Source organism: Perognathus longimembris, chromosome 1 (genome assembly GCF_023159225.1).
Source record: "Perognathus longimembris pacificus isolate PPM17 chromosome 1, ASM2315922v1, whole genome shotgun sequence".
Classification (NCBI taxonomy): Eukaryota; Metazoa; Chordata; class Mammalia; order Rodentia; family Heteromyidae; genus Perognathus; species Perognathus longimembris.
In genome coordinates, this window is record NC_063161.1 from 159,193,211 (window position 1) to 159,215,641 (window position 22,431).

The 22,431-nt window shown below is 62.2% G+C and overlaps 2 protein-coding genes across 2 annotated transcripts in view; both read left to right on the forward strand.

The window, feature by feature from the left end:
* Window positions 1-8,884, forward strand: part of Cfap77 (cilia and flagella associated protein 77) — a 107,987-nt gene extending 99,103 nt beyond the window's left edge. The window contains exon 6 of the mRNA XM_048345479.1: window positions 8,754-8,884. Within this exon, the coding sequence (XP_048201436.1) occupies window positions 8,754-8,876 (123 nt within the window). The 3' untranslated portion in view covers window positions 8,877-8,884. The remainder of the gene's footprint in view (window positions 1-8,753) is intronic.
* Window positions 8,885-17,693: 8,809 nt separating this feature from the next.
* Window positions 17,694-22,269, forward strand: Barhl1 (BarH like homeobox 1). The gene is made up of 3 exons (XM_048345532.1): window positions 17,694-18,165; window positions 20,828-21,050; window positions 21,975-22,269. Exons 1-3 carry the CDS (start codon window positions 17,694-17,696, stop codon window positions 22,267-22,269), a joined length of 990 nt encoding a protein of 329 aa, XP_048201489.1.
* The last annotated feature ends 162 nt before the right edge of the window (window positions 22,270-22,431 follow it).

The window sequence follows — 22,431 nt, forward strand, 5'->3', positions numbered from 1 at the left end:
GTATACTCCCTTGAGATGAATACAGGAGCTTCTGTTTGTCCTGGTTCTGTCCCACCACCCCTGTGGAACTGGAGCAGAACTGTAACTAACAAGGCCCAGGGGAGCCTGGCGTGGAGGCCTTCCCCAGCCCCTGCTGGCCTCCTCCCGCCGTCTTGAGATTTCTGTGATCTCTCCCTGCAGAGAGCATGCCCACTGGCCACCCCGTAGAGGCGGCCTGAAGAGGGGCAGTCTGTCCTCACGGGCACCCATGGGGACAGCTTTGATCTCGTGGAGACACAATCTGAAGGAATTATTATGTAGTCTTTTTATTTCTTTCTGTTAGCTAGGCACCAGTGGCTCACACCTGTAATCCTAGCTACTCGGGAGGCTGACGTCGGAGGACTGCAGTTCAAAGCGTGTAGCCCAGGCAGACAAGCCAGGAAAACTCTTTGGTTTAACTAATTAGCAAAAAGTAGAAAGTGGAGGTGTGGCTCGAGTGGTAGAGCACCAGCCTTGAGTGAAGGAAGTGGAATAGGAGTTTTAAGGCCCCGAGTTCAAGCCCCAGTACTGGTTGGCACACCCGCACATGAGGGCACGCGCACACGCACACACACACACACACACACACACACATATTCAAGATACAGGCAATTCTTTGATATTTAGGAGGATTACAATTAACCGTCATGAGATTTTTTTTTTTTTTTTGCCAGTCCTGGGGCTTGAACTCAGGGCCTTAGCACTGTCCTTGGCTTCTTTTTGCTCAAGGCTAGCGCTCTACCACTTGAGCCACAGCGCCCTTCCCACTTTTTTCTGTTTATGTGGTACTGAGGAATCGAACCCAGGACTTCATGCATGCTAGGCAAGCACTCTACTACTAGGCCACATTCCCAGCCCTCATGAGATTTTTTTTTTAATATGAGATTTATATAAAAGGAAGTAAAGCATAACTTACTAAAGAAAAACAGATAATTTGGACTTCACCGAAATAAAAAACTCTCGTGTTCCGAAGAATATTATCAAGGGATGAGTTTCCAAGTGGGTAAATGATTTTAATAGACATTGCTCCAAAGATAACATACACATTGCAGTAAGCACTTGAAAAGTGTTCATCCCTACTAGCCATGCGGGAAATACAAATCAAAACCTCAGTGAGTCAGTGACTGGTGGCTCACCCCTGTAATCCTACCTAGACAGGAGGCTGAGATCTGAGGATTGCAGCTTGAAGCCAGCCCAGGCAAGAAGTCCTTGAGACTCACCTCTAATTAACTACCAGAACAAAGAAAAACAAGCAAACAATAAACCACAAGTGGCACTGTGGTTCAATGGTAGAGCATTAACTTTGAGCAAAAGAAGCTCAGGGACAGAACCCAAGCCCTGAGTTCAAGCCCCACGACTTTTGCCCAAAACCAAAACAAAACAAAACAACAGCACCAGAAAAAAAAAACAACAACAAAATAACCCTCAGTGAAATACCAATTTAAACCTATGATGGTGTGTAAAATTAAAAAGAGAATCACAAGGGGCTGGGAATATGGCCTAGTGGTAGACTGCTTGTCTCGTATACATGAAGCCCTGGGTTCCATTCCTCAGCACCACAGACATAGAAAAAGCCAGAAGTGGCGCTGTGGCTCAAGAGGCAGAGTGCTGGCCTTGAACAAAAAGAAGCCAGGGACAGTGCTCAGGCCCTGAGTCCAAGGCCCAGGACTGGCAGGAAAAACAAAAAAAAAAAGACAATCACAAGTGCTGACAAGGATATGGAGAAACAGGAACAGTCATGCAGTAAAAAAATAAAAATAGACACAAGCACCTTTAAAAATACTTTACAGAGCCCTCTATGGTCTAGAAATTCTCTGAATAGATATATACTCAAGAGAAATGAGCCTGGCACTCCTAATCCTAGCTACCCAAAAGGCTGGAACCCAGAGGAATGCAGTTTGAGGCCAGCTCAAGAACAGTAATTCATGAAATACTCTTCTCCAATTCCCCTGGCCAATGTGTGGAACCACGTGTCCTTTTTAGGGCCAGCCTCAGACCTGCGGTGGAGGGTGGGGGGGAGGGAGGGAGGGAGGACAAGTCCGTTTGTGCAGCGTGGGTTCGGACATGCTTTGGAGTCAGCGTGCGTGCTGCCAGGGTCAGGCTCCGGCTCCGGCTCCTTGTGAGCCATCTATTTTCGGACCACAGAGAAAATTAGAGCCGGTAGCAGAATAGCAATTTAGGGGACCAGATGTCTGGGGAGAGATTGTTACCCTCATTAATTACTTAGAGTACAACCTGCTACATGAGGGCGGAGAATCTTGTTTGCCCTCCTACCATGCCTCGCCAAGTTTGTGTTCACCCGGGGCCTCTGACCTCCAGCTGCCCCGACTTGACAGAAATTACCGACCTGGGGCTGATCCATAATTTCCGAGCGCCTCTCATTAGAGGAGACAGCCCCCTCAATCTTCTACAGGAAAATCTCTCTCCAAGCACCAAGCACTTGTCACTTAAAAAAAAAAAAAACTACACTAAAATCTTGGTGGCTGTCATTTTTTTTCCTCCTAAGCTTTTTGGCAGGTTCTTCTTCTGTTTTTCTTTCCTTTCTTTCTTTCTTTCTTTCTTTTTTGAATCTGGCTATTTTTCCCGCAAACTCCTCTTTGTCTTCCCTGTCCCCAGACCTGCGTCGGGAAGGCTTGGTGGGGGACCATGTGGCTAATGAGGGGACCGAGTCCAGCACCCCGCTGGGCCAGAGGCCACTGGAGGCTGCTGAGTTTGCGTTGTCATGGAGGGTTTGCATTTGCCTGTGTTTAGGGGGGGGTGTGTGTTTAGGGGTGTGTGTGCGTTGTACTTGGGCTTTGAACTTAGCCCCTTGCATAATTAGCAGGTGCTCTACCACCTGAGCTATATATTTTTTTTGCCAGTCCTGAACTTTGGGCCTGAGCACTGTCCCTGAGCTTTTTGTTCAAGGCCAGCACTCTATCACTTGAGCCACACAGCGCCACTTCTGGCTTTTTCTATATATGTGGTGCTGAGGAATCGAACCCAGGGCTTCATGCATGCTCGGCAAGCGCCCTACTACTAGGCCAGAGCCAGCCTGAGCCCTACATTTATACTTCCTTTTTTTTGTCCTGGGCTAGCTGGCATAGTGATCCACCTGTCTCTGCCTCTGGACTCGCTGAGATTACAGGCATGCGTCACTATGTCCTGCTCCTTTTCCTGGCCATCCTACACAGACACACACACACAGACACACACACACACACTTCGCACTCAGGTCCTTCCACATGTCTCCAACAGGGTTGTCAGAGCTGGCAAGTGTGGCTCTGGACAAACCCACTCCCTTCTCCTGTGAGGCGTCCACGGCCAGGGCCGTGGACTGTAGCCAGCCTCTAGCAAGGGGTAGAAGCAGGCAGAAGGGAAGAGGAAGCCAGCTGCTGTTGAAGGACGTGACCCACCGCCTCACCTCGCTCCGGTGTGAGCCTCCTGCACCCACCGTGGGAGAAGTTCGCGTCACGCTGTCACAAGCCACGGGGCGTTCAGCTTCATCGCTGGCAGCTCTGGCTGATGGACACATCCCCCAAGCCCCAGACGCGAAGCCGTGGAGCACAGTCTTACGGGTGCTGTAGCTCGAGCAGTAGAGCAGTTGCTTATCGAGCATGCAGCTCTGAGTTCAAACCCCCACGCAAGAAAGAAGAAGATGGAGAGACACTGGGCTTAGCAGATAGCTTTAGGTGTAAAGTCAGGAAGGAGATAATAAATGTCAGAGGAACCGTGACGGATTGTAACGGAGTGAAGAGCTGACTCACTGGAAATGGACAGGAAAGCCTGGAATCCTGGAAGTCAGGAGGCAGAGAGCTGAAGATCTCAGTTCAAAGTCAACCCAAGCAGGAAAGTCTGTGAGACTCTTCTCTCTAATTAACCAGCCAAATGCCTTGGCTCAGGTGGTAGAGCACCAGCCTTGATCTTGAGAACATAAGGCCCTGAGTTCAAGCCCCAGTACTAGGGCACAAACGAGCCAAAAAAGAAGGAAGGAAGGAAGGGAATGGAAGGAGGGAGGCAAGCAGGAAAAAAGGAAGGTAGGTAGGTGGGTGATGCTCCCAAGTGAGTCTGGAAGCAGAGGCCGGGCCTGCAGTGCCAGCCCATGGTGGAGCCGGCGGAGCGCAGAGCGCAGTGCTAGCTGCTGGCCCCAGCTCAGCCCAGACTCACCAGAGACCTGGCTCCACCTTGGGGCCAAGTCTCTCCTGAGATCCTGTGCGGCTCACCCCCAGCTCAGTCTCGCCGTTTCCCCCCTGCCCGCTGGCTTGCTTTCCTTCCTCTGATTTGCCCGGATTCCCCCACCTTGCAGCTCGGGGTGAACCCTGCCCCCTGGGACATACTTTCCTCTTCTGTTCCTCCAAGCAAGTCCTCCCATTGCTCCCTACAGGACCTGCCTTCCCTCCATGAAACAGATCACACACACACACACACACACACACACACACACACACACGCTGATGCTGGGACTTGAACTCACAGCCTCATGCTCTCACTTAGCTTTCTCACTCAAGGCTGATGCTCTACCACTTGACCTACACTTCCACTTCTGGCTTTTTTTTTTTTTTTGCCAGTCCTGGGCCTTGGACTCAGGGCCTGAGCACTGTCCCTGGCTTCTTCCCGCTCAAGGCTAGCACTCTGCCGCTTGAGCCACAGCACCGCTTCTGGCCGTTTTCTGTATATGTGGTGCTGGGGACTCGAACCTAGGGCCTCGTGTATCTGAGGCAGGCACTCTTGCCACTAGGCCATATCCCCAGCCCCCACTTCTGGCTTTTTGAGTGGTTAATTGGAGATAAGAGTCTCACAGACTTTCCTGCCCAGGCTGGCTTCGAACCAGGATCCTCAGATCGTAGCCTCCCGAGTGGCAGGATGACAGACGCGAGCCACCGGAGCCTGCCTGTCCACAGCCTTCCTACGATGGCTCCTACTCAGTTAACCTCCACCAGTTGTGTGCTTCCTGTGTCTAATCCCTGCCTGGCAAGACATGGTGTCGGCCGCTGGGCGCGGCCTGGCCTCGGCTCCCGGCCGGGGTCCCCAGAGCACGGCCCTTTGTTGTGCAGGGTTATTTCCATCTGTGCAGTGCTTTCCACTTCCAGCTGGAGCAGAGCCTCCCCCCCGCCCAGTCCCAGGGCCGCAGGGCCGCCGTTGCCTCCATTTACCTCCGCGCGGCTTGGACGCCACTCCGCAGAGCTGCGTCCTGCCAACGCTCGCGCCGCTTGCTCGCTCCGGGCGGACGCAGACTGCAGATGGCTTCATTTAGAAGCCTCTCGGAAGGGATTCCTCCTCCATAGCTCTTCATCCTCGGACTCCGGGGGGCTGCGGGTCGTGACCGTGCGGGGCTCCTCACGCGGGGCTCGGCCGGGCGCGGGCGGGCGGGAGGGTGGACCGCAGCCCCGGCCTGCTGCCCGGGGCCTCCCCTTGACCCGCGCGAGCCGGCAACGTCCTTGCTTTGACCTGTGAGACCGGGGCTGAGCCCCGGGGACTCTGATCCCCCCACCCCTCGCCCCCCTGAAGAATGGAGACAGCCAGCTGGGCGCTGGTGGCTCACGCCTGTCATCCTAGCTATTCAAGAGGCTGAGATCTGAGGGTAGTGGTTCGAAGCCAGCCTGGACAGGAAAATCCATGAGACTCTTACCTCCAGTTATCTAGAAAAAACAAGCTGGAAGTAGAGCTGTGGCTCAGGGGGTAGAGCACCAGCCTTGGACAAAAACGCTCAGGGGCCCTGCCTAGGCCCTGAGTTCAAGCCCTGGAACCAGCCTCCTCCACCACCAAAGAGAGAGAGAGGAGAGAGAGAGAGAGAGGGGAAGGATGGAGACAGATGCAGAGCGGATTCCGGTTTTTTCTGGTTCTTGTGGTTGTCAGTGCCTGATACCCTCAACTGTGGACAAGGAGGGGGTGGAGGGGCCCGGCTGGGGCCACAGAGGCTGCAGAGGGCCCGGCTGCCGCCCCCTGAGGACCGGATGGCCCCGTCCCAGGCTTCCATCCTGGGCCTGGGGTCTGAGGGTCCCAGGGGTGCAGACGGGTGGGGTCTCCCCTCCCTCGATGCAGGTCCGCAGTGATGACCCTACTGCGCGCCGGGCGCTCTGCTCTCCAGCTCCCGACTCAAAGGCACGCCAGGCCAGGAGGCACACGCCCCCTCCACCTGTGCTGACTCTGTTTCCCTCCGAAGACCTCAGACCCCAAGCCTTCCCATCCCATTCAAGCCCCGTCCGGGCCAGGGCACCTCCCCGGCACCCAATGGCAGGAGAGCGCTCTCCCCCAGCCCGGCTGCTCTTTCCTTTGCCTGGCCTCCTCGGGCCCCGGAGTGCGTCTCCCAGAACTGAGGCTGCTCGCTACGAGGCCAAGAATCCGCCCCCCGCCCTCCCCCCCCCCCCCCGTGTCTGACCCCAGGCAGCGGGGCGCAGTGCCCCCCGGAAGCCAACCGGTTCTGCGGAGAACCGAGCGCATGTGTCACTGAGTAAATCAAGGTTTTGTAACGTTTTCAGTGAGCCACACCGCCTCTTTCAGCCTCTTGTTGGTCAATTGGAGGTAAGAGATTTAGATTTGTCTTCCCAGGCTGGCTTCAAACCTCAGTCTGCAGTTCTCAGCCTCCTGAGTAGCAAAAGGGTAAAACTAAAAAAGAAATCAAGGCATTGCAGGTGTGGCTCAGTTGGCAGAGCGCTAGCCCGTGAACGGAAGCCTCGGGTACCGAGTTCAAGTGCCAGTCTGGTACCTAAACAAAAAGTAAGCAAAGGGCTGGGAATATGGCCTAGTGGCAAGAGTGCTTGCCTCCTACATATGAAGCTCTCGGTTCGATTCCCCAGCACCACATGTATGGAAAACGGCCAGAAGGGGCGCTGTGGCTCAGGTGGCAGAGTGCTAGCCTTGAGCAGGAAGAAGCCAGGGACAGTGCTCAGGCCCTGAGTCCAAGGCCCAGGACTGGCCAAAAAAAAAAAAAAAGAAAGCAAAACACAAACACAACTATTCTTTTTTGTTTTTTAAAGTTGTTCATCAGGCTTGAACTCGGGGCCTGGGTGCTGTCCTTGTGCTCCTTAAGCTCAAAGCTAGGGCTCTACCACTTTGAGCCACAGCACCACTTCCAGCCTGCCAGAAGGGACTGGGGGGGGGGGTGGTCAATGTGCAGACTCTTTTCTCTACATCTGCCTACTTGAATACACACACACACACACACACACACACACACACACACACACACACACACTGGGTGGTACTGGGACTTGATCTCAGGACCTTGTTCTTGCTCAGCAGGTATTCTTAGGCCGCACTCCTGGCCCTTTGTGTGCTTTTGTTTGTGTTTTAATAGTCTCTGGCTTTTGCCGGGGCTGACCTCAGAACTGTGATCTTCCTACTTCAGCTTCCTGAGTAGTTGAGATTACAGGTGTGCACCGCCATGCCCAGTTCATCCCCTTCTCGGTTTTGTCGTCTTTCTTTTTTTTTTTTTTTTTTTTTTTTTTTTTTGGCCAGTCCCGGGCCTTAGACTCAGGGCCTGAGCACTGTCCCTGGCTTCTTCCCGCTCAAGGCTAGCACTCTGCCACTTGAGCCACAGCGCCGCTTCTGGCCGTTTTCTGTATATGTGGTGCTGGGGAATCGAACCTAGGGCCTCGTGTATCCGAGGCAGGCACTCTTGCCACTAGGCTATATCCCCAGCCCTGTCGTCTTTCTTTTGAAACTGGGCCTTGATCTAAGAACAAGACCATGACCTCACTGAGATATTCCCGCCTGGGTGCAGACAGGTGTGAAGGGACTGTGTGAAGCCTCTATCTTGGCAGGCAGGCAAGCTTTGGAGTTAGGGCCCTTTCCGTATTCCAGGAGCCCCTGAAGTCCAAGGCCTGGGCGAGGCCAGCACCCCGCCCCTTTGCCTGGGAAGCCCCTCCATCCATCAGCTCCCCCCCCCCCCCCCCCGTAGATGTCTCTCCTCCCCAGCCTGGCTCCGTGGCTGGGCTCCTGCTGTTTGCTCACCGCGCAGGCCTGGCTCTTGGCGGCTGTAACGCGGGCGGAATTCTGAGCTCCAGCAGTGTGGAGCGGAGTCCCTCCCTTCCGCCATGCCCTGTGCTGGGGCAGAGCTGCCGTTGATGTGAATGCATGAGTGGAAAGTGAATGGATGAGTGGATGAGGAAGAGGGAACAAACGAGCAGTGAGCCTGCACTCTTCCTACCCCGTGGCGCCCCCCCCCCCCCCCCCGTCTTCCTGGGGACAGTGGGGTGGGACAGTGGACAGTGGCTCTTGCTTTGTTTTACAGCAGGGCAAGTTCTGTTTCTGGTGCCGTGGAAGGTCACCCCAGACCCTCAGGGCCCCCTTGAGGAGAAGGGCTCGTTTGAGTGTGGGTGTGAGAGAGTCGGTAGTGCTAGGACTTGAACTCAGGGCCTTGGCGCTGGCCCTTGGCTCTTGTGCTCAAAGCTGGCTCTCTACCACTGGAGCCACGGCTCCGCTTCTGGCTTTTGGTGGTTAATTGGAGATAAGAATCTCGTGGACTTCCCTACTTGGGCTGGCTTTGAACCTCCACCCTCAGACCTGAGCCTCCCGCGTGGGTGGGATGGCAGGTGTGGTCACGAGTCCACGGTTGGGTTGAGTGGTGGGTGGCACGGGCGGCCGGGGGCTGTGCGGTGACTCTGAGCCTGTGCCCTGCGGTAGCTCAGAGCCCGTGGCGCTGGGTCTGCCCTGTCCCCACTCCCGTCCACTCCTGCTGTTCCTCCGGCGTGGGGGCGGGGCGGGGCGACGGGGGAGGAGCCTCACCCGCCCGTCTTCCTCCCCTCTGTGCACAGGCCGTCTCCCAGCTGGACACGTTCCCCACCGAGGCGGACCGCCAGCGCGCCTTCCGAGCCCACCGCGAGGAGCGGGCCGTGCGCCAGGGGACGCTGCGGATGGGCAACTACACCCACCCCTAGACCACGACGACCGCGATGCACGCCCCTAGACCACGCCCGCCCCTAGACCACGCCCACCCCCAGACCACGACGACCGCGATGCACGCCCCACGACCACGCCCACCCCTAGACCGCGACGCCCGCCCCTAGACCACGCCCACCCTAGACCGCGACGCCCGCCCCTAGACCACGCCCACCCTAGACCGCGACGCCCGCCCCTAGACCACGCCCACCCTAGACCGCGACGCCCGCCCCTAGACCACGCCCACCCATAGACCGCGACGACCGCCCCTAGACCACGCCCACCCTAGACCGCGACGCCCGCCCCTAGACCACGCCCACCCCTAGACCGCGCCCACCCCAAGACCATGACGACAGCGATGCCCGCCCCTAGACCACGACGACCGCTACGCCCACCCCTAGACCACGACCCCCCCACCCCACCCCTAGACCACGATTACAGCTATGCCCACCCCAAGACCACAACGACCACTATGCCCACCCCTAGACCACAACCCCCCCTACTCCCACCCTCCAGGACCCAGTGGGCTGCAACCACCCCTAGAACCTCGGATACCCTTTCTCCCACCCCTAGACCACGACCCCCCTTCCACCCACCCCTAGACCCATGACCCCCCCTTCCGCCCACCCCTAGACCCACGACCCCCCCCTCCGCCATCTTGATGCAGGCCCTGCCAGACTTCTGATTCCAGTCCTAGATGAATTATTTTTGGAAAGACTTCCCCCCCATGAGTGACCACCCCCTTCTCCCCGGGGGACCCCCCTTCCCCAAGCAGGCTCACTCTGCCCCCTTTTGCCTGCTCTCAAAGTGTGTATTTGGAAATTGCAAGGCCGTTTAAAGAAGCCCAAGCTGTGGGGGAGTCCATGGCTCTGCCCGCGAGGGGTTCAAGGACAGCAGCGCCAGGCATGGGGGGTCTTCACTGTACCCCCCGCTCCCCGGGTGACGTCTGGGCCAGGAGAGCCAGGGGTTCACTCTTCACCAGCCGGCCCCCTGGGGCTGTGGTCCCTTCAGTCAGGGTGGATTTCTGCGGTGTGAACTGGGGTGCGGGACCCCCCCACACACACACACCAGGAGGAAGAAAGGTTGCTTGCAGAAGAGCAAGTGGCTGAAGGTCACGGGCTACTGGACTTTCTAGAACTTTCTACGTCAGTCTTCAGCTCCTCTCCCCCCACCCCATATGCTGATCTATTTTAAACTTCACATTTGCTCTCTTCCTCCCGAGTCTTTATTTGGAAACCAGTGAACCGTAAGGAGACCCCTGCGCCCCGACGGCGCTCGGAGACGCCAAGGGTGCCGTCCCCAGGCGCATCGCGGTGTCTTTCCCGAGGCCGCCATTCCCAGTGCCTGCTTTTCCTCTCTTTGGGGGGTGGTAGCAGGATTTGAACTCGGGGCCTTGAGCGTGCTACCCAGGCACTGCACCACTTGAGCACGGCAGGTGCCAGCTCCTAACCGCACCACACTCGGGCCTGGAGGTCTGAAAAGGAAACGTGTCACTCGTGTGGCGTGGCCGGAGCAGCTGGAAACAGCTGGGCTGGGGTGGGCGCGGTGGAGGAGGCGGGCCGCGTCCCGCAGGGCCTTGGCGGGAGGAGGAAGCACCCTGACCCCTCTGTGCCTCGCCCTGAGACAACACCCCGCACCCCAGGACGCTTCCCAGGCTGAGGTCGGCCGTGGGCCTCGAACAAGGGGGCGGTGTGATCCGCCCAGAGCCCAACGCTTCTGTGCGCCAGGGCAGGGGCTGAACTCGGGACCTGCGCGCTGTCCCAGAGCCTTTGCCTCCCAAGCCAGTTCCTGGCCCCAGATTCTCAGATCTCAGCCTCCTGGGGAGCCGGGTGACAGGCGGGAGCCGCTGGCTCCAGCGTGGGCCTGGCACGTTTACGCTCTAGCTAACTAGGAATTGATTATAATTATTACTAAAGCAAGAATCTAGAGTCCTCTGATTCACTAAGGGCAAGGCGTTCAGAGGGGCAAATGCATGCACTGGGAAGAACGATGCTTTCAATCCAGGCCGTGTGTGCACCAGTCTGTGACACGAGGGCTTGAACTTAGGGCGTTGTGCTTGCTCGGCTAGCATACCACCACTTGGGCCAGGCCTGCAGACCTGCCTTTTGCTGGTCGTTTTGGAGCGGGCGTCTCGTGGGCTGCTCTCTCAGGGCTGGCTTGGAACAGCAATCGTCCTAAAGTGGCTAGGATTACAGGCGTGAGTGAGTAACCAGTGCCGGCTCCACACAACTTCTTGGCTCTGACATCCTCTATGGCAAAGCGGGGTTGGGGGCGGGGGGTGGGGGTGGGGGGAGTACATCAGAAGGCGGAAGTCTCAGGAAGGACTCAGAGCTGGCTCTGTGCCCCGAAGGCCGGGTCATCCCCACATGCAAACATCCAACCCCGTACGGCTTTTCCGAGATGTGAACCCTGCCGTCACCCAGGCACCGGGGACTCCGGGGACTGTCACACCAGCTGGACGTTCTCTGGGTCCTCAGCCCTGGCTCCTCCCTCCCAGATCCACAGCTGCTCTGCAGACACCTCCCCCCCCAGCTCCTTGTCCAACAGCACCACCTGCTGGCCAGTGGGAGGCAGAGGCGGGGGAGGCTCCTGGCTCTGCCCCCGCTGGGACCATCCCTCCCCTCCAGGCTAGCTTCTTCCTCACTGGAGCCCCAAGTGTGTCTCTGGGCTGGTTCCACTCCTGTCACAGTGGCCAAACCTTGGTCCTCGCCTGAGCCTGGCTTGGGAGGAGCAAGGGGAGGCAGTTATTGTGCATACATGCCCGCCCTTCTGACCCAGTTTCCAGGCCAGGGGGCTGGGGGGATTGGAAACTCATCTTACGAGACACCCCCCCCCACTGTGTAAAGAAGACCGCAGACCATTGGCATCTCCCTGCAATGTCTTCACGAAGACGCGTGAAGGGGAAGCCCTCCTAATCGCACTCCCATAATGCCTTGTGAGGATGGCATCATGGAGGGACAGCCTCGGGCTTGACAGTCCCCAGGAACCAGAGGCTGGCGAGCCGCTGGGACCCGCGGATCTGGACCCTCCTCTGGCTGCTGAGCTGGAAGACTAGCAGGGCCGTGTGCACTGGCGGGAGGAGGGGCAGGGCAGGTGAGCCGGGCAACGATGTGGAGAGGAGCCAAGGGAAGAGAGAGGTTTGGAGAACCACGCGGGAGCAGGGCTGGGACCAGCGCGGACCTCCAGCTCCATCCGCCCATCTGTGCGCTCATTCCTCCATGCCTCGGCCTCCTCCCTCCCCTCTCCCTCTTTGGCATAACCAGATAATTCTCTTGGCCAGAAGGAGGGAAAGGAAGTTATAAAGTCTGACTGCGGCCAAGGATTCTCCACAGTAGAGAATCCACAGGAGTGGTAGTTAATGGTGGTGTCTGCTACTTGACTTTCAGAAGCTTCTAGAAGCTAGAAGGGGAAGCACTTCAGTCACACCCACACCCAACTCCCAACTCCTATTCCCAGGAGGTTTCTGGTCCTGGCTTTTTTTTTTCTTTCTCTTTTCTTGCTGGAACTCTGTGCACGGAGCTTTCCCTGAGCTCCTTTTTACTCAAGGCGGGTGCTCTACCACTTGTGCCACTTCCGGCTTTTTCTGTGATTAATTGAAGATTAGACTCTCACGGATTTTCCTGCCAGGCTGGCTTCAAACTTCAGTCCTCAGATCTCAGCCTCCTGAGTAGCTGGATGACAGGCGTGAGCCACCAGCACTGGCTTGTTTATTATTGTTGTTGTTGTTGTTTTAACACACTCTCCGTATGTAGGCCAGGCAGGCTCCAGTTTGAGATCCTCCTGTCGCAGCCTCTGAGTGCTGGGATTACAGAACCATGCCCAGCCCAGGTTTGGATTTCGGAAACATCCATCCAGAACCTCTAGTGCTGTCTTTTGTCTCAAAATGAAGGGAGCCCAAAAGAGCGGCACTCCTTCCTGGCAGAGGCAGACTTGCGGGGCTGGGAGGAGGGGCTGGGAGGAGGGGCTGGGACCGCCCAGCCTACAGCCAGCGCCATCCGGTGCTTTATCCACGTGGAACAAAACTTTTCCGTTTGCTTGAACTTTCTGTTTCCTTTCATGCTTGGACCCTTCTTTAAGAGGGTAGGCTGGTGTTTTACACAGGTTCGTAGAACTGAATGCAGGTACATTATAAATGTGAATCTTCAAATGGGAAATGGTCTGTGAAGGGGATGGTTTTATGGGGAGGATGGAACTTAGCACCCCCCCCCCCCCAGCGTGCGGGCAAGAGCTGCACCTCAGCCCTCCTAAGCACTGCAGGCAGGACTTCCAGCATTGAGCGGAAGGAGAGAGGGAGGGAGGGAGGGAGGGAGGAGGGAGGAAGGAAGGAAGGAAGGAAGGAAGGAAGGAAGGAAGGAAGGAAGGAAGGATGGAAGGGAGTTGTCTTCCTGGGTCCAGGAGCTCCCTTAGGGTTTTGGTGGTTTCTTTGATTGGCTGGTTAGTTTGGGCTACGCTGGGAACTGAACTCAGAGCCTTCCTCTGGCTCTAGTGTGTGTTCAGGTAGTCTCTCACTCCAGCCCAGGTCAGCCTCAGACCACGAGTCTTCCCACTCTGCCTCCCAGGAAGGCAGGACTGCGTGCCTACCTTGTGACGCCCTGTCCAGCTTATTTGTAGACATGGGATCAAGCTAACATTTTCCACAGCTGGCCTCAAACCTGGGTTGTCCCTTCTCTGTCTCCATAGGGTTTTGACCTAAACAAGCATAAATCCTCCACTCTGCTCTATAAAACAAACAACAACAAAATCAAAACAAAACAGTCAGCCCCCTCCCCCCCCCCCCCCCCCCGCTTTGGAGGAGAGGGAGGGAGCTGGCCCCGGCTTTGGAGGAGAGGGAGGGAGCTGGCCCCTGCTTTGGAGGAGAGGGAGGGAGCTGGCCCTGGCTTTGGAGGAGAGGGAGGGAGCTGGCTTTGGGTGGGGCAGGGACTCACTGTGAACTCCAGCTCTAGCTAGTGCTGGCAGTGACTGCGCATACATTGTAATTTCCCTTATCTGCGGGAAGAGAGCAGCGTGGCCCCTATCTTTGGGCAGGAGGAGACAATGGGGAAAGAGCAATCTGCCTTTTTGTTTGGTGTGGTTTTCTCAGGGCTGCGGAGCAGGGCTTGTCGGAGACAGGTACAAAATTTGGGAGGCCACAAAAACCTTAGCAAGTAAGAACATTCTACTGCCATGCCTTCAATCGAAAGCTAAAAATCCATGATAGAGAAAATAGCATTTGATTGATTGATTGATTGATTGAGCTGGCACTAGGGCTTGAACTCAGGGCCTGGGTGCTGCCCCTTTAGCCTTTTCACTCACGTCGGGTGCTCTACCCCTGGAACCACAGCTCCTCTTCTGGCTTTTTGCCGGTTACTTGCTGGCTACCTGGAGATAAGAATTCTGTGGACTTTTTCTGACTGGGCTGGCTGGCTTTTAACCGGGGCCCTCCGAGCTCAGGTGTGATCACAGGTGTGAGCCACCAGCGCTCAGCAACACCACTTAAAGATAAGGATTTGTGGACGTGGCGCTGTGGCTCACGCGGTAGAGCGCTAGTCAGGGACAGCGCCCAGGCCCCGAGTTCAAACCCCTGACCAAACGGGGGAAAAAAGATTTCTAGAGAGGCTTGTGACTTTGCAGTCCATTCTGGAGTCTTCCTCCACACTCACCTCTGCCCGAGCTGCGGGGCGGGGCGAGGGTGGACGGGAGCCACCGTTGGCGCGGGCAGCATCCTCACAAGGGCCTGGCACCTTCTGTGCGTGGCTCCGCCCTCCCAGCCAGGTGGGCCCCAGCCGGCGCAGGTTTAGCTCCAGCTCTGGGGCTGAGCTGCTCAGGGCCCAGGCTTAGGCGGAAGGAAGGCACAGCCTCCCGCTCCATCCCTGGCCCCAAGCCCAGTCCCAGCCCGCCCGGAGTCCACTGGGGGGGCGGGATTGGAACTCCCGCCCCGACCCCCCCTCCCCCCCCCACACAGGGCTCTGACTTTGTAGCAGAGGAAAAGCCGAGGCCGGCCTCTCCCCGCCCCGCCCCTCCCCTCGGCAGGTCTCCCACCCGGGAAGGGGTCTCACCCTCTACCCTCACCTCAGCTAGGGGAGACCCGGGGAGGGCGGGCACCTCAGCAGCTCCAGGCTGGCCCTGAGCGGAAGCGGACGAGCCCCGCGCCAAACAACCCAAAGGCTGGGCTGGGGTGGTGGCGCGTGGTCGAGCGCCCCGCCCTGCCCAGCAAGGAGCAGGCCTGAGTTCAAATCCCACTACTGCCAAAAAGAAAAGAGGGAGGGAGGGAGGGAAGCATCTCAAAGGGCGAGTGGGCCCTAGGATTTGAGGCGTGGACTCCCTGAGAACACGGGGCTGGGGGGTGGGGGACCTGCAAGAGGGGGTCCCGGGCCTTGGCCGGTGACCGCGGTTCTGGGAGCTGGGCCCGCCCTTCCCCGAGGGAGGGGACCGGGAAGCGCCCGGGGCGGGGCCGGCAGTGGACCTAGAAATGCCCGAACCAGAAGAAAAACCACAACGAAAAGGCGCCATGTGGACGAGGGCCGAGCGCGGCGCGGGTTCCGAGCGAAGCGGCGCCCGCCGGGGAGAGGAGGCTGCGCCCGCCGGCGGCGGAGCCCGGGCCGCCCCGCCGCCCCGCCGGCCGCCCGGCTTCGCCCTCGCGGGCTCCGCGCCTCCCCACCCCGCGCTGAACCCGGAGGCCGGGGAAGGAGCGGGGCTCGGGGGGTGTCGCCCCACGCGGGCCCCGCCCCACGCGGGGGGCGTCGGCGAGGCAGAGGGGCCCGCGGGGCGCGCGGGGCGGGAGCGGGCCCCGGAGGTGCGGCCCCCTCGGGGCCCCCGCGCCCGGCGCCCGCGGGCCCCGCCCTCCGCCGCGCCGACAGCTTGCAGCCGAGCGCGCGAGCGGGCGAGCGGGGCCGCCGTCCCCGGGGAGCGGCCGGGCCTCGCCCCCAGCGCGGCCCGCGGCCCGGCCGCTTCCAATCTGCCGGCGGGCGCCGGGGCGAGCGCGGGGCGCCGGGCGGGAGGCCGCGGGGGCTCCGGGGGGAAGCGAGTGTGGCGGGGCCGCTGCCGTCCTCGTCCGCGGGAGCCTGGCGGTTCCGATCCGGGGCGCCGACGTGGGCTCGGGGCGCGGCGTGGCTCTCCGGGGGCCTGGGCGAGGAGGAGGAGGAGGAGGGCGCAGCGGGCCGGGGGGGGGGCGGGGAGGCGCCGAGTCCCGCCGGGGCCCCGCGGCGGCAGACCCGAGTCTCGATCCCGGGACGGTACCTGGAGTTGAGCCCCGGGCGCGCTCCCGACCCACGGGCCCCGGGGCCCCCGAGTCGGGCACCGCCAGCGGCGCGGATGGGGAGCCCCGTGGCGGGGAAACCCGGCCCCGGCGAGCCCGGCCCCGCCGCGGCCCCCGGCCCCCGCGTCCGCGAGCTCGCGCGCGGTCCTGGCCGGGGAGCAAAGCGCCGATCGCTCGGGACGCGCGCCCGGGGGGGCCGGGGGAGGCGGCCGCGGCGGCTCACGGGCGAAGACCAGGCCTTGCCCGCCCTGGGCCGGGACCGCGGGGCCCTCAGAGGCCCGAGGAGAGGACTGCACCCCCCCCCCCTCGGAAACATCGAGAACCCAGCGGAAACGCCCCCAAAACACCCCGTGGAATTTCCCCGCGCGAAGGAAGCGCGCGCTCGCTCTCTCGCTCTCTCTCCCTCTCCCTCTCTCGCTCTTTCCCCGATCGTAAGAAAAATGCGAGCGAGGAAAGAAAAAGGAAGGGAGGGTGTGCGAGGGCGCGGCGGACGCCCGGGGCGGTGAGCGGCCGGGCGGGGCGCGGGCCGGAGCCGTGGCAGCCCCCGCGCGCCCCCGCGCCCCGCGCCCCGCGCCCCGCGCCCCGCCGTCCCCCCGGGCGCCGGCCCCGCCCCTCGGCTAATCGCCCTCATCAGGGGCCTCATCAGCGGCCTAATGAGCGCCCGCCGCGTGGCCACGGCCGGTGAGCAGTCGGGGCCGCGCGGTCATTAATTCCGCGCCGCTTTCCCGGGGAGCGGGACGGAGCCGGGCCGCGGCCGGCGGAGCCGTGACATCACCGCCAAAATCCGCGCGGCCAATCAGCGCGCGCGCGCCGGGGACACGTGGGCGCGGCCCTTAAAAAAACACGGCACCCCGGAAAAGAGAAACAACAATAAAAAAAAATCCGCCCCGAGTACAAGTGACACAAGTTGGTTTTTTTCACGGAAGGGGGGGAAGGCGACGGCGCGCGGAGGCGGCGCGGAGCGGGCGCGCGGCGGCGGCCGGCCGGGGCGCGCGGGGCGCTGTCCGCGGTGCTGACGGCCCGGCGCGGGGCGCGGGGGGCGCGGGGCCCCCGCGGGTGCCGCCGCTCTCCGCGGTGCTGACCGCGCGCGCCGGCGGGGCCGGGGGCCGGGCGCGGGCCGCCGCTCTCCGCGGTGCTGACCCGGCCGCCCTCGCGGGCCGCGGCGGGCCGGGCGCCCGCGGGGCTCGGGCTCGAGGGCGCTCTCTCGATCCGGACTCCCGCTCGGGCGCGCGGCCCCGGGGCCCGGGGGGCTCCGCCGCGCGTCGCCCCGGCGCGGCCCTCCTCCGCCCCTTCCTCCCTCCGACCCTCCCACCTTCCCCCCCTCGGCTCGGCGGCGGCTCCGCGGAGCCGGCGGCACCAGACGCGCTCAGCCCTTCCGGATCCAATGCGCGCCGGCGGCGGCGGGCCCCGAGCTCCCGGGCTCCCCCGAGGCTGAACTCCGTCCGCGGCGCCCGCCGGCTCCCGGCCCGCCCTCCCCATGCCAGCCCGCGGCTAGGGGCAGGGGCGGCGGCGGCGGCGGCGGCGGCGGGGGCTGCGGGTGGGTGGGGAGCGCCGGGGCCGGACCGGCCGCAGCTCCTCGGCGATGGAAGGCTCCAATGGCTTCGGGATCGACTCCATCCTCTCGCACCGGGCGGGCAGCCCCGCCCTTCCCCAGGGGGACCCCTTGCTCGGGGACTGCCGCTCGCCCCTGGAGCTGAGCCCGCGCTCGGAAAGTAGCAGCGCCTGCTCGTCGCCCGCCTCGCCCGGGAGGGACTGCCTGGAGGCGGGCGCCCCGCGGCCCGGCGGCGGCTCGGCGTCGGGCCCCGCCTCGGAGCCCCCCCTGCCGCCCGGGCCGCTCTCGGCCCCGGCCCAGTCGCGCACCGTCACCTCCTCCTTCCTGATCAGGGACATCCTCGCCGACTGCAAGCCCCTCGCGGCCTGCGCGCCCTACTCGAGCTGCGGGCCGCCCGCCGCGCCCGAGCCCGGGGGCCGCCTCGCCGCCAAGGCCGGGGAGGACTTCCGAGAGAAGCTGGACAAGAGCGGCAGCACGACTTCCTCCGACTCGGAGTATAAAGGTAAGAAGAGGCGCCCGGGGACGCTGGGGGGAGGACGGGCTGCTCCCTCGGAGAGAAAGAAAGGAAACCACCACCCGGCATCTAAAACTCGAGCGAACGAATGCGCGCGGGCACCGGCGCGGGCCGCACTCCCAGACCCCAGGCCGGGCCCAGCCGGGCGGGCGGCTGGGTGGGAACCTCTCTGCCGGCTTCCTGGCTGGGCCTTTGAGCCACAGAGATTTCTGTGGGGACGTCGGGGGCCGGGGAGGCGATTCCCCAACACCCACAAAGCAAACTTTCTCAACTCCCACCTGCACCCCGTCCCCGCGGGCAGTGCTGGCCAGAGCCGGCCGGACCCCAGGCCCGGGAGAGCCGGCGGTGGTAGGAGGCCCAGAGGGGCGCCCACAGGAGCCCGAGTGCGCTGAGCACACCCTGCTCCTTTCTGAATTTCCCCGTGCGGCTGGGCTTCCTTCCTCAGTGGACTCGGAGTGCCCTGGGCCCTGTGAATTCTGAAGAAGAAAATCTCACTTCAAAAGAGACCCCACAGCCTGGCTACTGGCTGGAGCTCGTGGGGTTCAGAGGTGTAGCCCTGGGGAAGGTTCCCCCCACACCACATACACACTGCATTCGCACTGAATTCGGTTTTAAGAGCTTTGAGCTATGAAGTCCAGTGATCTGGGAGCCCCCGAGTCGGCCGAGCAAGCAGCCCGGGCCCCCCGTGCTGGGCGCTGCCTCTTCACGGGTCTCCCTCGCCTCACAGATTTGTTTTTGATACTGTTCCTTTTTGCTCCATTTTAACCAAGAAGCTGTGTTGAGAGGAAAGAGGCTGAAAGGCAGGGAGGAAAGAAGGAAAAGGCAAAGGCAAGAGGGAGAGAAAAGGTTCCTTTATTTCGTTTTAGAGCTGAAGTCACTCTCTTGACTTTGGCTGCTTGTTGGGCACAGGCATAAACTTCCTAGGAAGAAATCAAGAGGAGGGGGTGTTGGAGACGGCAGCCACGGAGCTGCACTTCCAGCAGAAAACTAGAGCTGCTCGCGGCTTCTTCTCTATCCAAATGAAATCCCGAAGCCCTTCTAGGGAGGCACTTGCCCGGAGGGACAGCGCGGGTGTACTAGTGTGGGTCTCCATCTCCCGGCTTCTTTTTGTACCTGAGCCGTCACACAGATTTGGGGAGACTCTTTAACAGTTTCCTCCCAAGCAAATGTTCGTTTGGTGGCAGACCCTAATTCCAAGTAGAAACCTATCTGGGGGCCATGCCGTTTTTCTTCATTTCCTCCATGGATGGTCAGGCCTTCTTCCGCTGGCCCGGACCTATCTACCACTTCCAAAAAACGAATGTACACGTTGAACTACAACACCAGGAAGAAGCCAAGGCTCGTGCCGGCCCCTGAGTCTAATCACCTTTCTCCTCCAGGGCTTGTGGACAGAGGCAAAGGAAACTTGCCTTGGAGAAAGGCAAGGGAGGGGGCGATGTAGATGTAATTTATAGCATCCCATTTCATTATTTATAGTCTGCAGCAACCACCACGGGCACCCAGCGTTGTGGCCGGGCTGAGGGTCTGGAGCCGCGTGCTACACGGCGGTCTGCTTCTTTTATGCCTTGGCTCCCAAGTAGGATTTTGAGAAGAGGTTCCATTTCGTTTAAGATAATTGGAATATCAATTTTCCTCTCCTGTCCCCGATGATATCTGATCAGGGAGGTGATGAGGCCGGCTGCCCACATGGCATTGAAGTGGAACTACAGGAGCCCTGGAGAGAGGAGGCCTCCTCCCCGGCCTTCACACCTAGAGAGGCCTTGGGGTGGGAAGGGGAGGGGGGCCCTCCCCAAACGTGGAGACCACTTCCTCAGAGCCAAGGCCGGGGAAGTGTGCTTGGGGGGCAGCTGACCATCCGGATCGATCGAGGGGACGTTCATTAGGAGCAAGGCAGTCACCCCCGTTTCTGTACGAAAGCTTCCTCGCTCTTAATATTTAAGGACGCGGCTACCTGCAGCCCGAGGCGCTGCGAGCAGCTGAACCCAGCGGCCCTGCTCCAGCAGGAAGGGCCCGGGGTGCCGAGATGCAGCGGGGACCCCGAGTTCGGGGCCGCGGGGTGGAGTGGAGCCCCCCACACCCCGGCGCGGGCCACAGCTCTTCTTTCCGAAGGGGAGGTTTGCATGAATCCGGTGGGCCACGCGGCTAAAAGGCGCGATGTCCGCAGCCCCCATCGTGGTTTCGATCGCGGTTTCCTCAAACTTGTTTAAACTTTGAAGGCTGTCGGGGCGGAGGTGGCTGGGTCGCGGCGGCGGCTTCGGGGAGCCCCGCGCCCCCCCCCCTCGCCGGGAAGGGCGGCCTTGCCGGCTGGAAGCCTCGCTCGCTCCCTCGTGGCTCCATGAACCCGATTCACGTCTCCCACAGCCAGGAGCCGCCGGGCGCGCGGCGAGGGAGGGCGCGGGGAGCCGGGGCGCGGGGAGCCGGGGAGGCGGCTCCGTCCCGAGCTCGCCCCGCGGGAGGAGGGAGGCAGGGCGCCCCCAGGGCCGAGCCCCGCCGGCCGGGTCCGGCGCCGGGCTCCCTCGGCGCCCGCGGTTCCGCCCCCCGCCGCTCCCCGGCCCCAGGCGCCTCCGTTTCTCCCGAGGGCTCCACGGGGGCCCCCGGCCCGGCCGGGGCGCGCGGAGGCGCGGGCCCTGAGCACCGCCTGTCCCCGCAGTGAAGGAGGAGGGCGACCGCGAGATCTCGAGCTCCCGGGACAGCCCCCCCGTGCGCCTCAAGAAGCCGCGCAAGGCGCGCACGGCCTTCACCGACCATCAGCTGGCGCAGCTGGAGCGCAGCTTCGAGCGGCAGAAGTACCTGAGCGTGCAGGACCGCATGGAGCTGGCCGCCTCGCTCAGCCTCACCGACACGCAGGTCAAGACCTGGTACCAGAACCGCAGGTGAGGCCCGCGCCCGGCCCGGGGCGGGGGGGACCCCGCGGGGACCGGCACGCAGCCCCGGGCCGCCGTCTCGGCCTCGGCCCCAACCGGCTTCCGGGGACCCCCGCCCCCCCCCCGGGGACTCGGGCACCCCGGGACCGGGAGAGCCGGGCACGCTCGGCCCGCATAGTGACACACTCACGCCCGGGGGGGGGGGGACACGGGGCTCTCCATAAACAAGCCACAGAACACAGCCCCATCAATAATGAACGGCGCGACGGCTCCCGGCATCAATAATTAAGGCCCGGTTCAGTAATTACACAATTATGACGACGATTAATAATTCAGGGTGGGAAGCGGGGTGCGGTGGCTGGGCCCCCCCCCCCCCCCGAGCGACCCGCCCGCCCGGCGACCCGGCCCGGTGAACCCGGGGCTCCGGGCCGACGCCCGGCCCGCCCGGCCCGGCCCCAGGCCTCCCAACTTCGGGCTGCGGGGCCGCCCCGGGCCTCTCCCCCGCCCCCCCCCCCCCCCGCCCCCGACCCCGGCCCCCGCGGCTCCGGCCGGCCGTGGCTGCCCCAAGCCCGCGCAGCCCGCTCGTGGTTTCTCCGGTTGCAACCTCGCCTCCTGCGGAGCCGGGGCCTGGCGCGGGGCGCGGGCGTCCTGGGCTGCCGCCCCGTCCTGGGCCACCCGGCCTCGGTGTGAGGGACCCCAACACCCGCCTCCAGGGGCCCCCACGCCGCCCGCGGGCGGCCGCCGTCCAGGCCCTCGGAGCCGCAGACCCGAGGCTCCCACTCCCCGCCGGCCGGGCTCTGCCCCCGGGCCGCGCCGCCCACCCACCGCCGTTTCCCTGCGTTCCGCGGGGGCCGGGGGGCGGCGTCGCACGGTCGGGGTCCGGGGCCCCCCCGCGCCCGCCCCGCTCACCGCGCGCCTTTTCCGTCCCCGCAGGACGAAGTGGAAGCGGCAGACGGCGGTGGGGCTGGAGCTGCTGGCCGAGGCCGGCAACTACTCGGCGCTGCAGCGGATGTTCCCGTCGCCCTACTTCTACCCGCAGAGCCTGGTCTCGAACCTGGACCCCGGCGCCGCGCTCTACCTGTACCGCGGGCCCAGCGCGCCGCCGCCCGCGCTGCAGCGGCCGCTCGTGCCGCGCATCCTCATCCACGGGCTGCAGGGCGCGGGCGAGCCGCCGCCGCCGCTGCCCCCGCTGGCGGGCGTCCTCCCGCGCGCCGCGCAGCCCCGGTGAGGCCCGGCCGGGGCGGGGTGGGGGGCGGGGGGCGCCGGGCCCGCGCCCGCCCGCTGTACATACCGTGTGCAAAGTGTATATGGAGTTATTTATTCGTGACCCGTGCGCCCGTGACCGTGTCCGTGACCCCGTGAGCCCGCGGCCCGCGCCGCCCGCCCGCCC

Bases quoted from the DNA above. Each gene is read 5' to 3' on its own strand.
- Barhl1 (XM_048345532.1), top strand. From the start codon at position 17,694: ATGGAAGGCTCCAATGGCTTCGGGATCGACTCCATCCTCTCGCACCGG. The intron at 18,166-20,827 runs GTAAGAAGAGGC...CTGTCCCCGCAG, and splicing joins CTCCGACTCGGAGTATAAAG to TGAAGGAGGAGGGCGACCGC. The intron at 21,051-21,974 runs GTGAGGCCCGCG...CCGTCCCCGCAG, and splicing joins ACCTGGTACCAGAACCGCAG to GACGAAGTGGAAGCGGCAGA.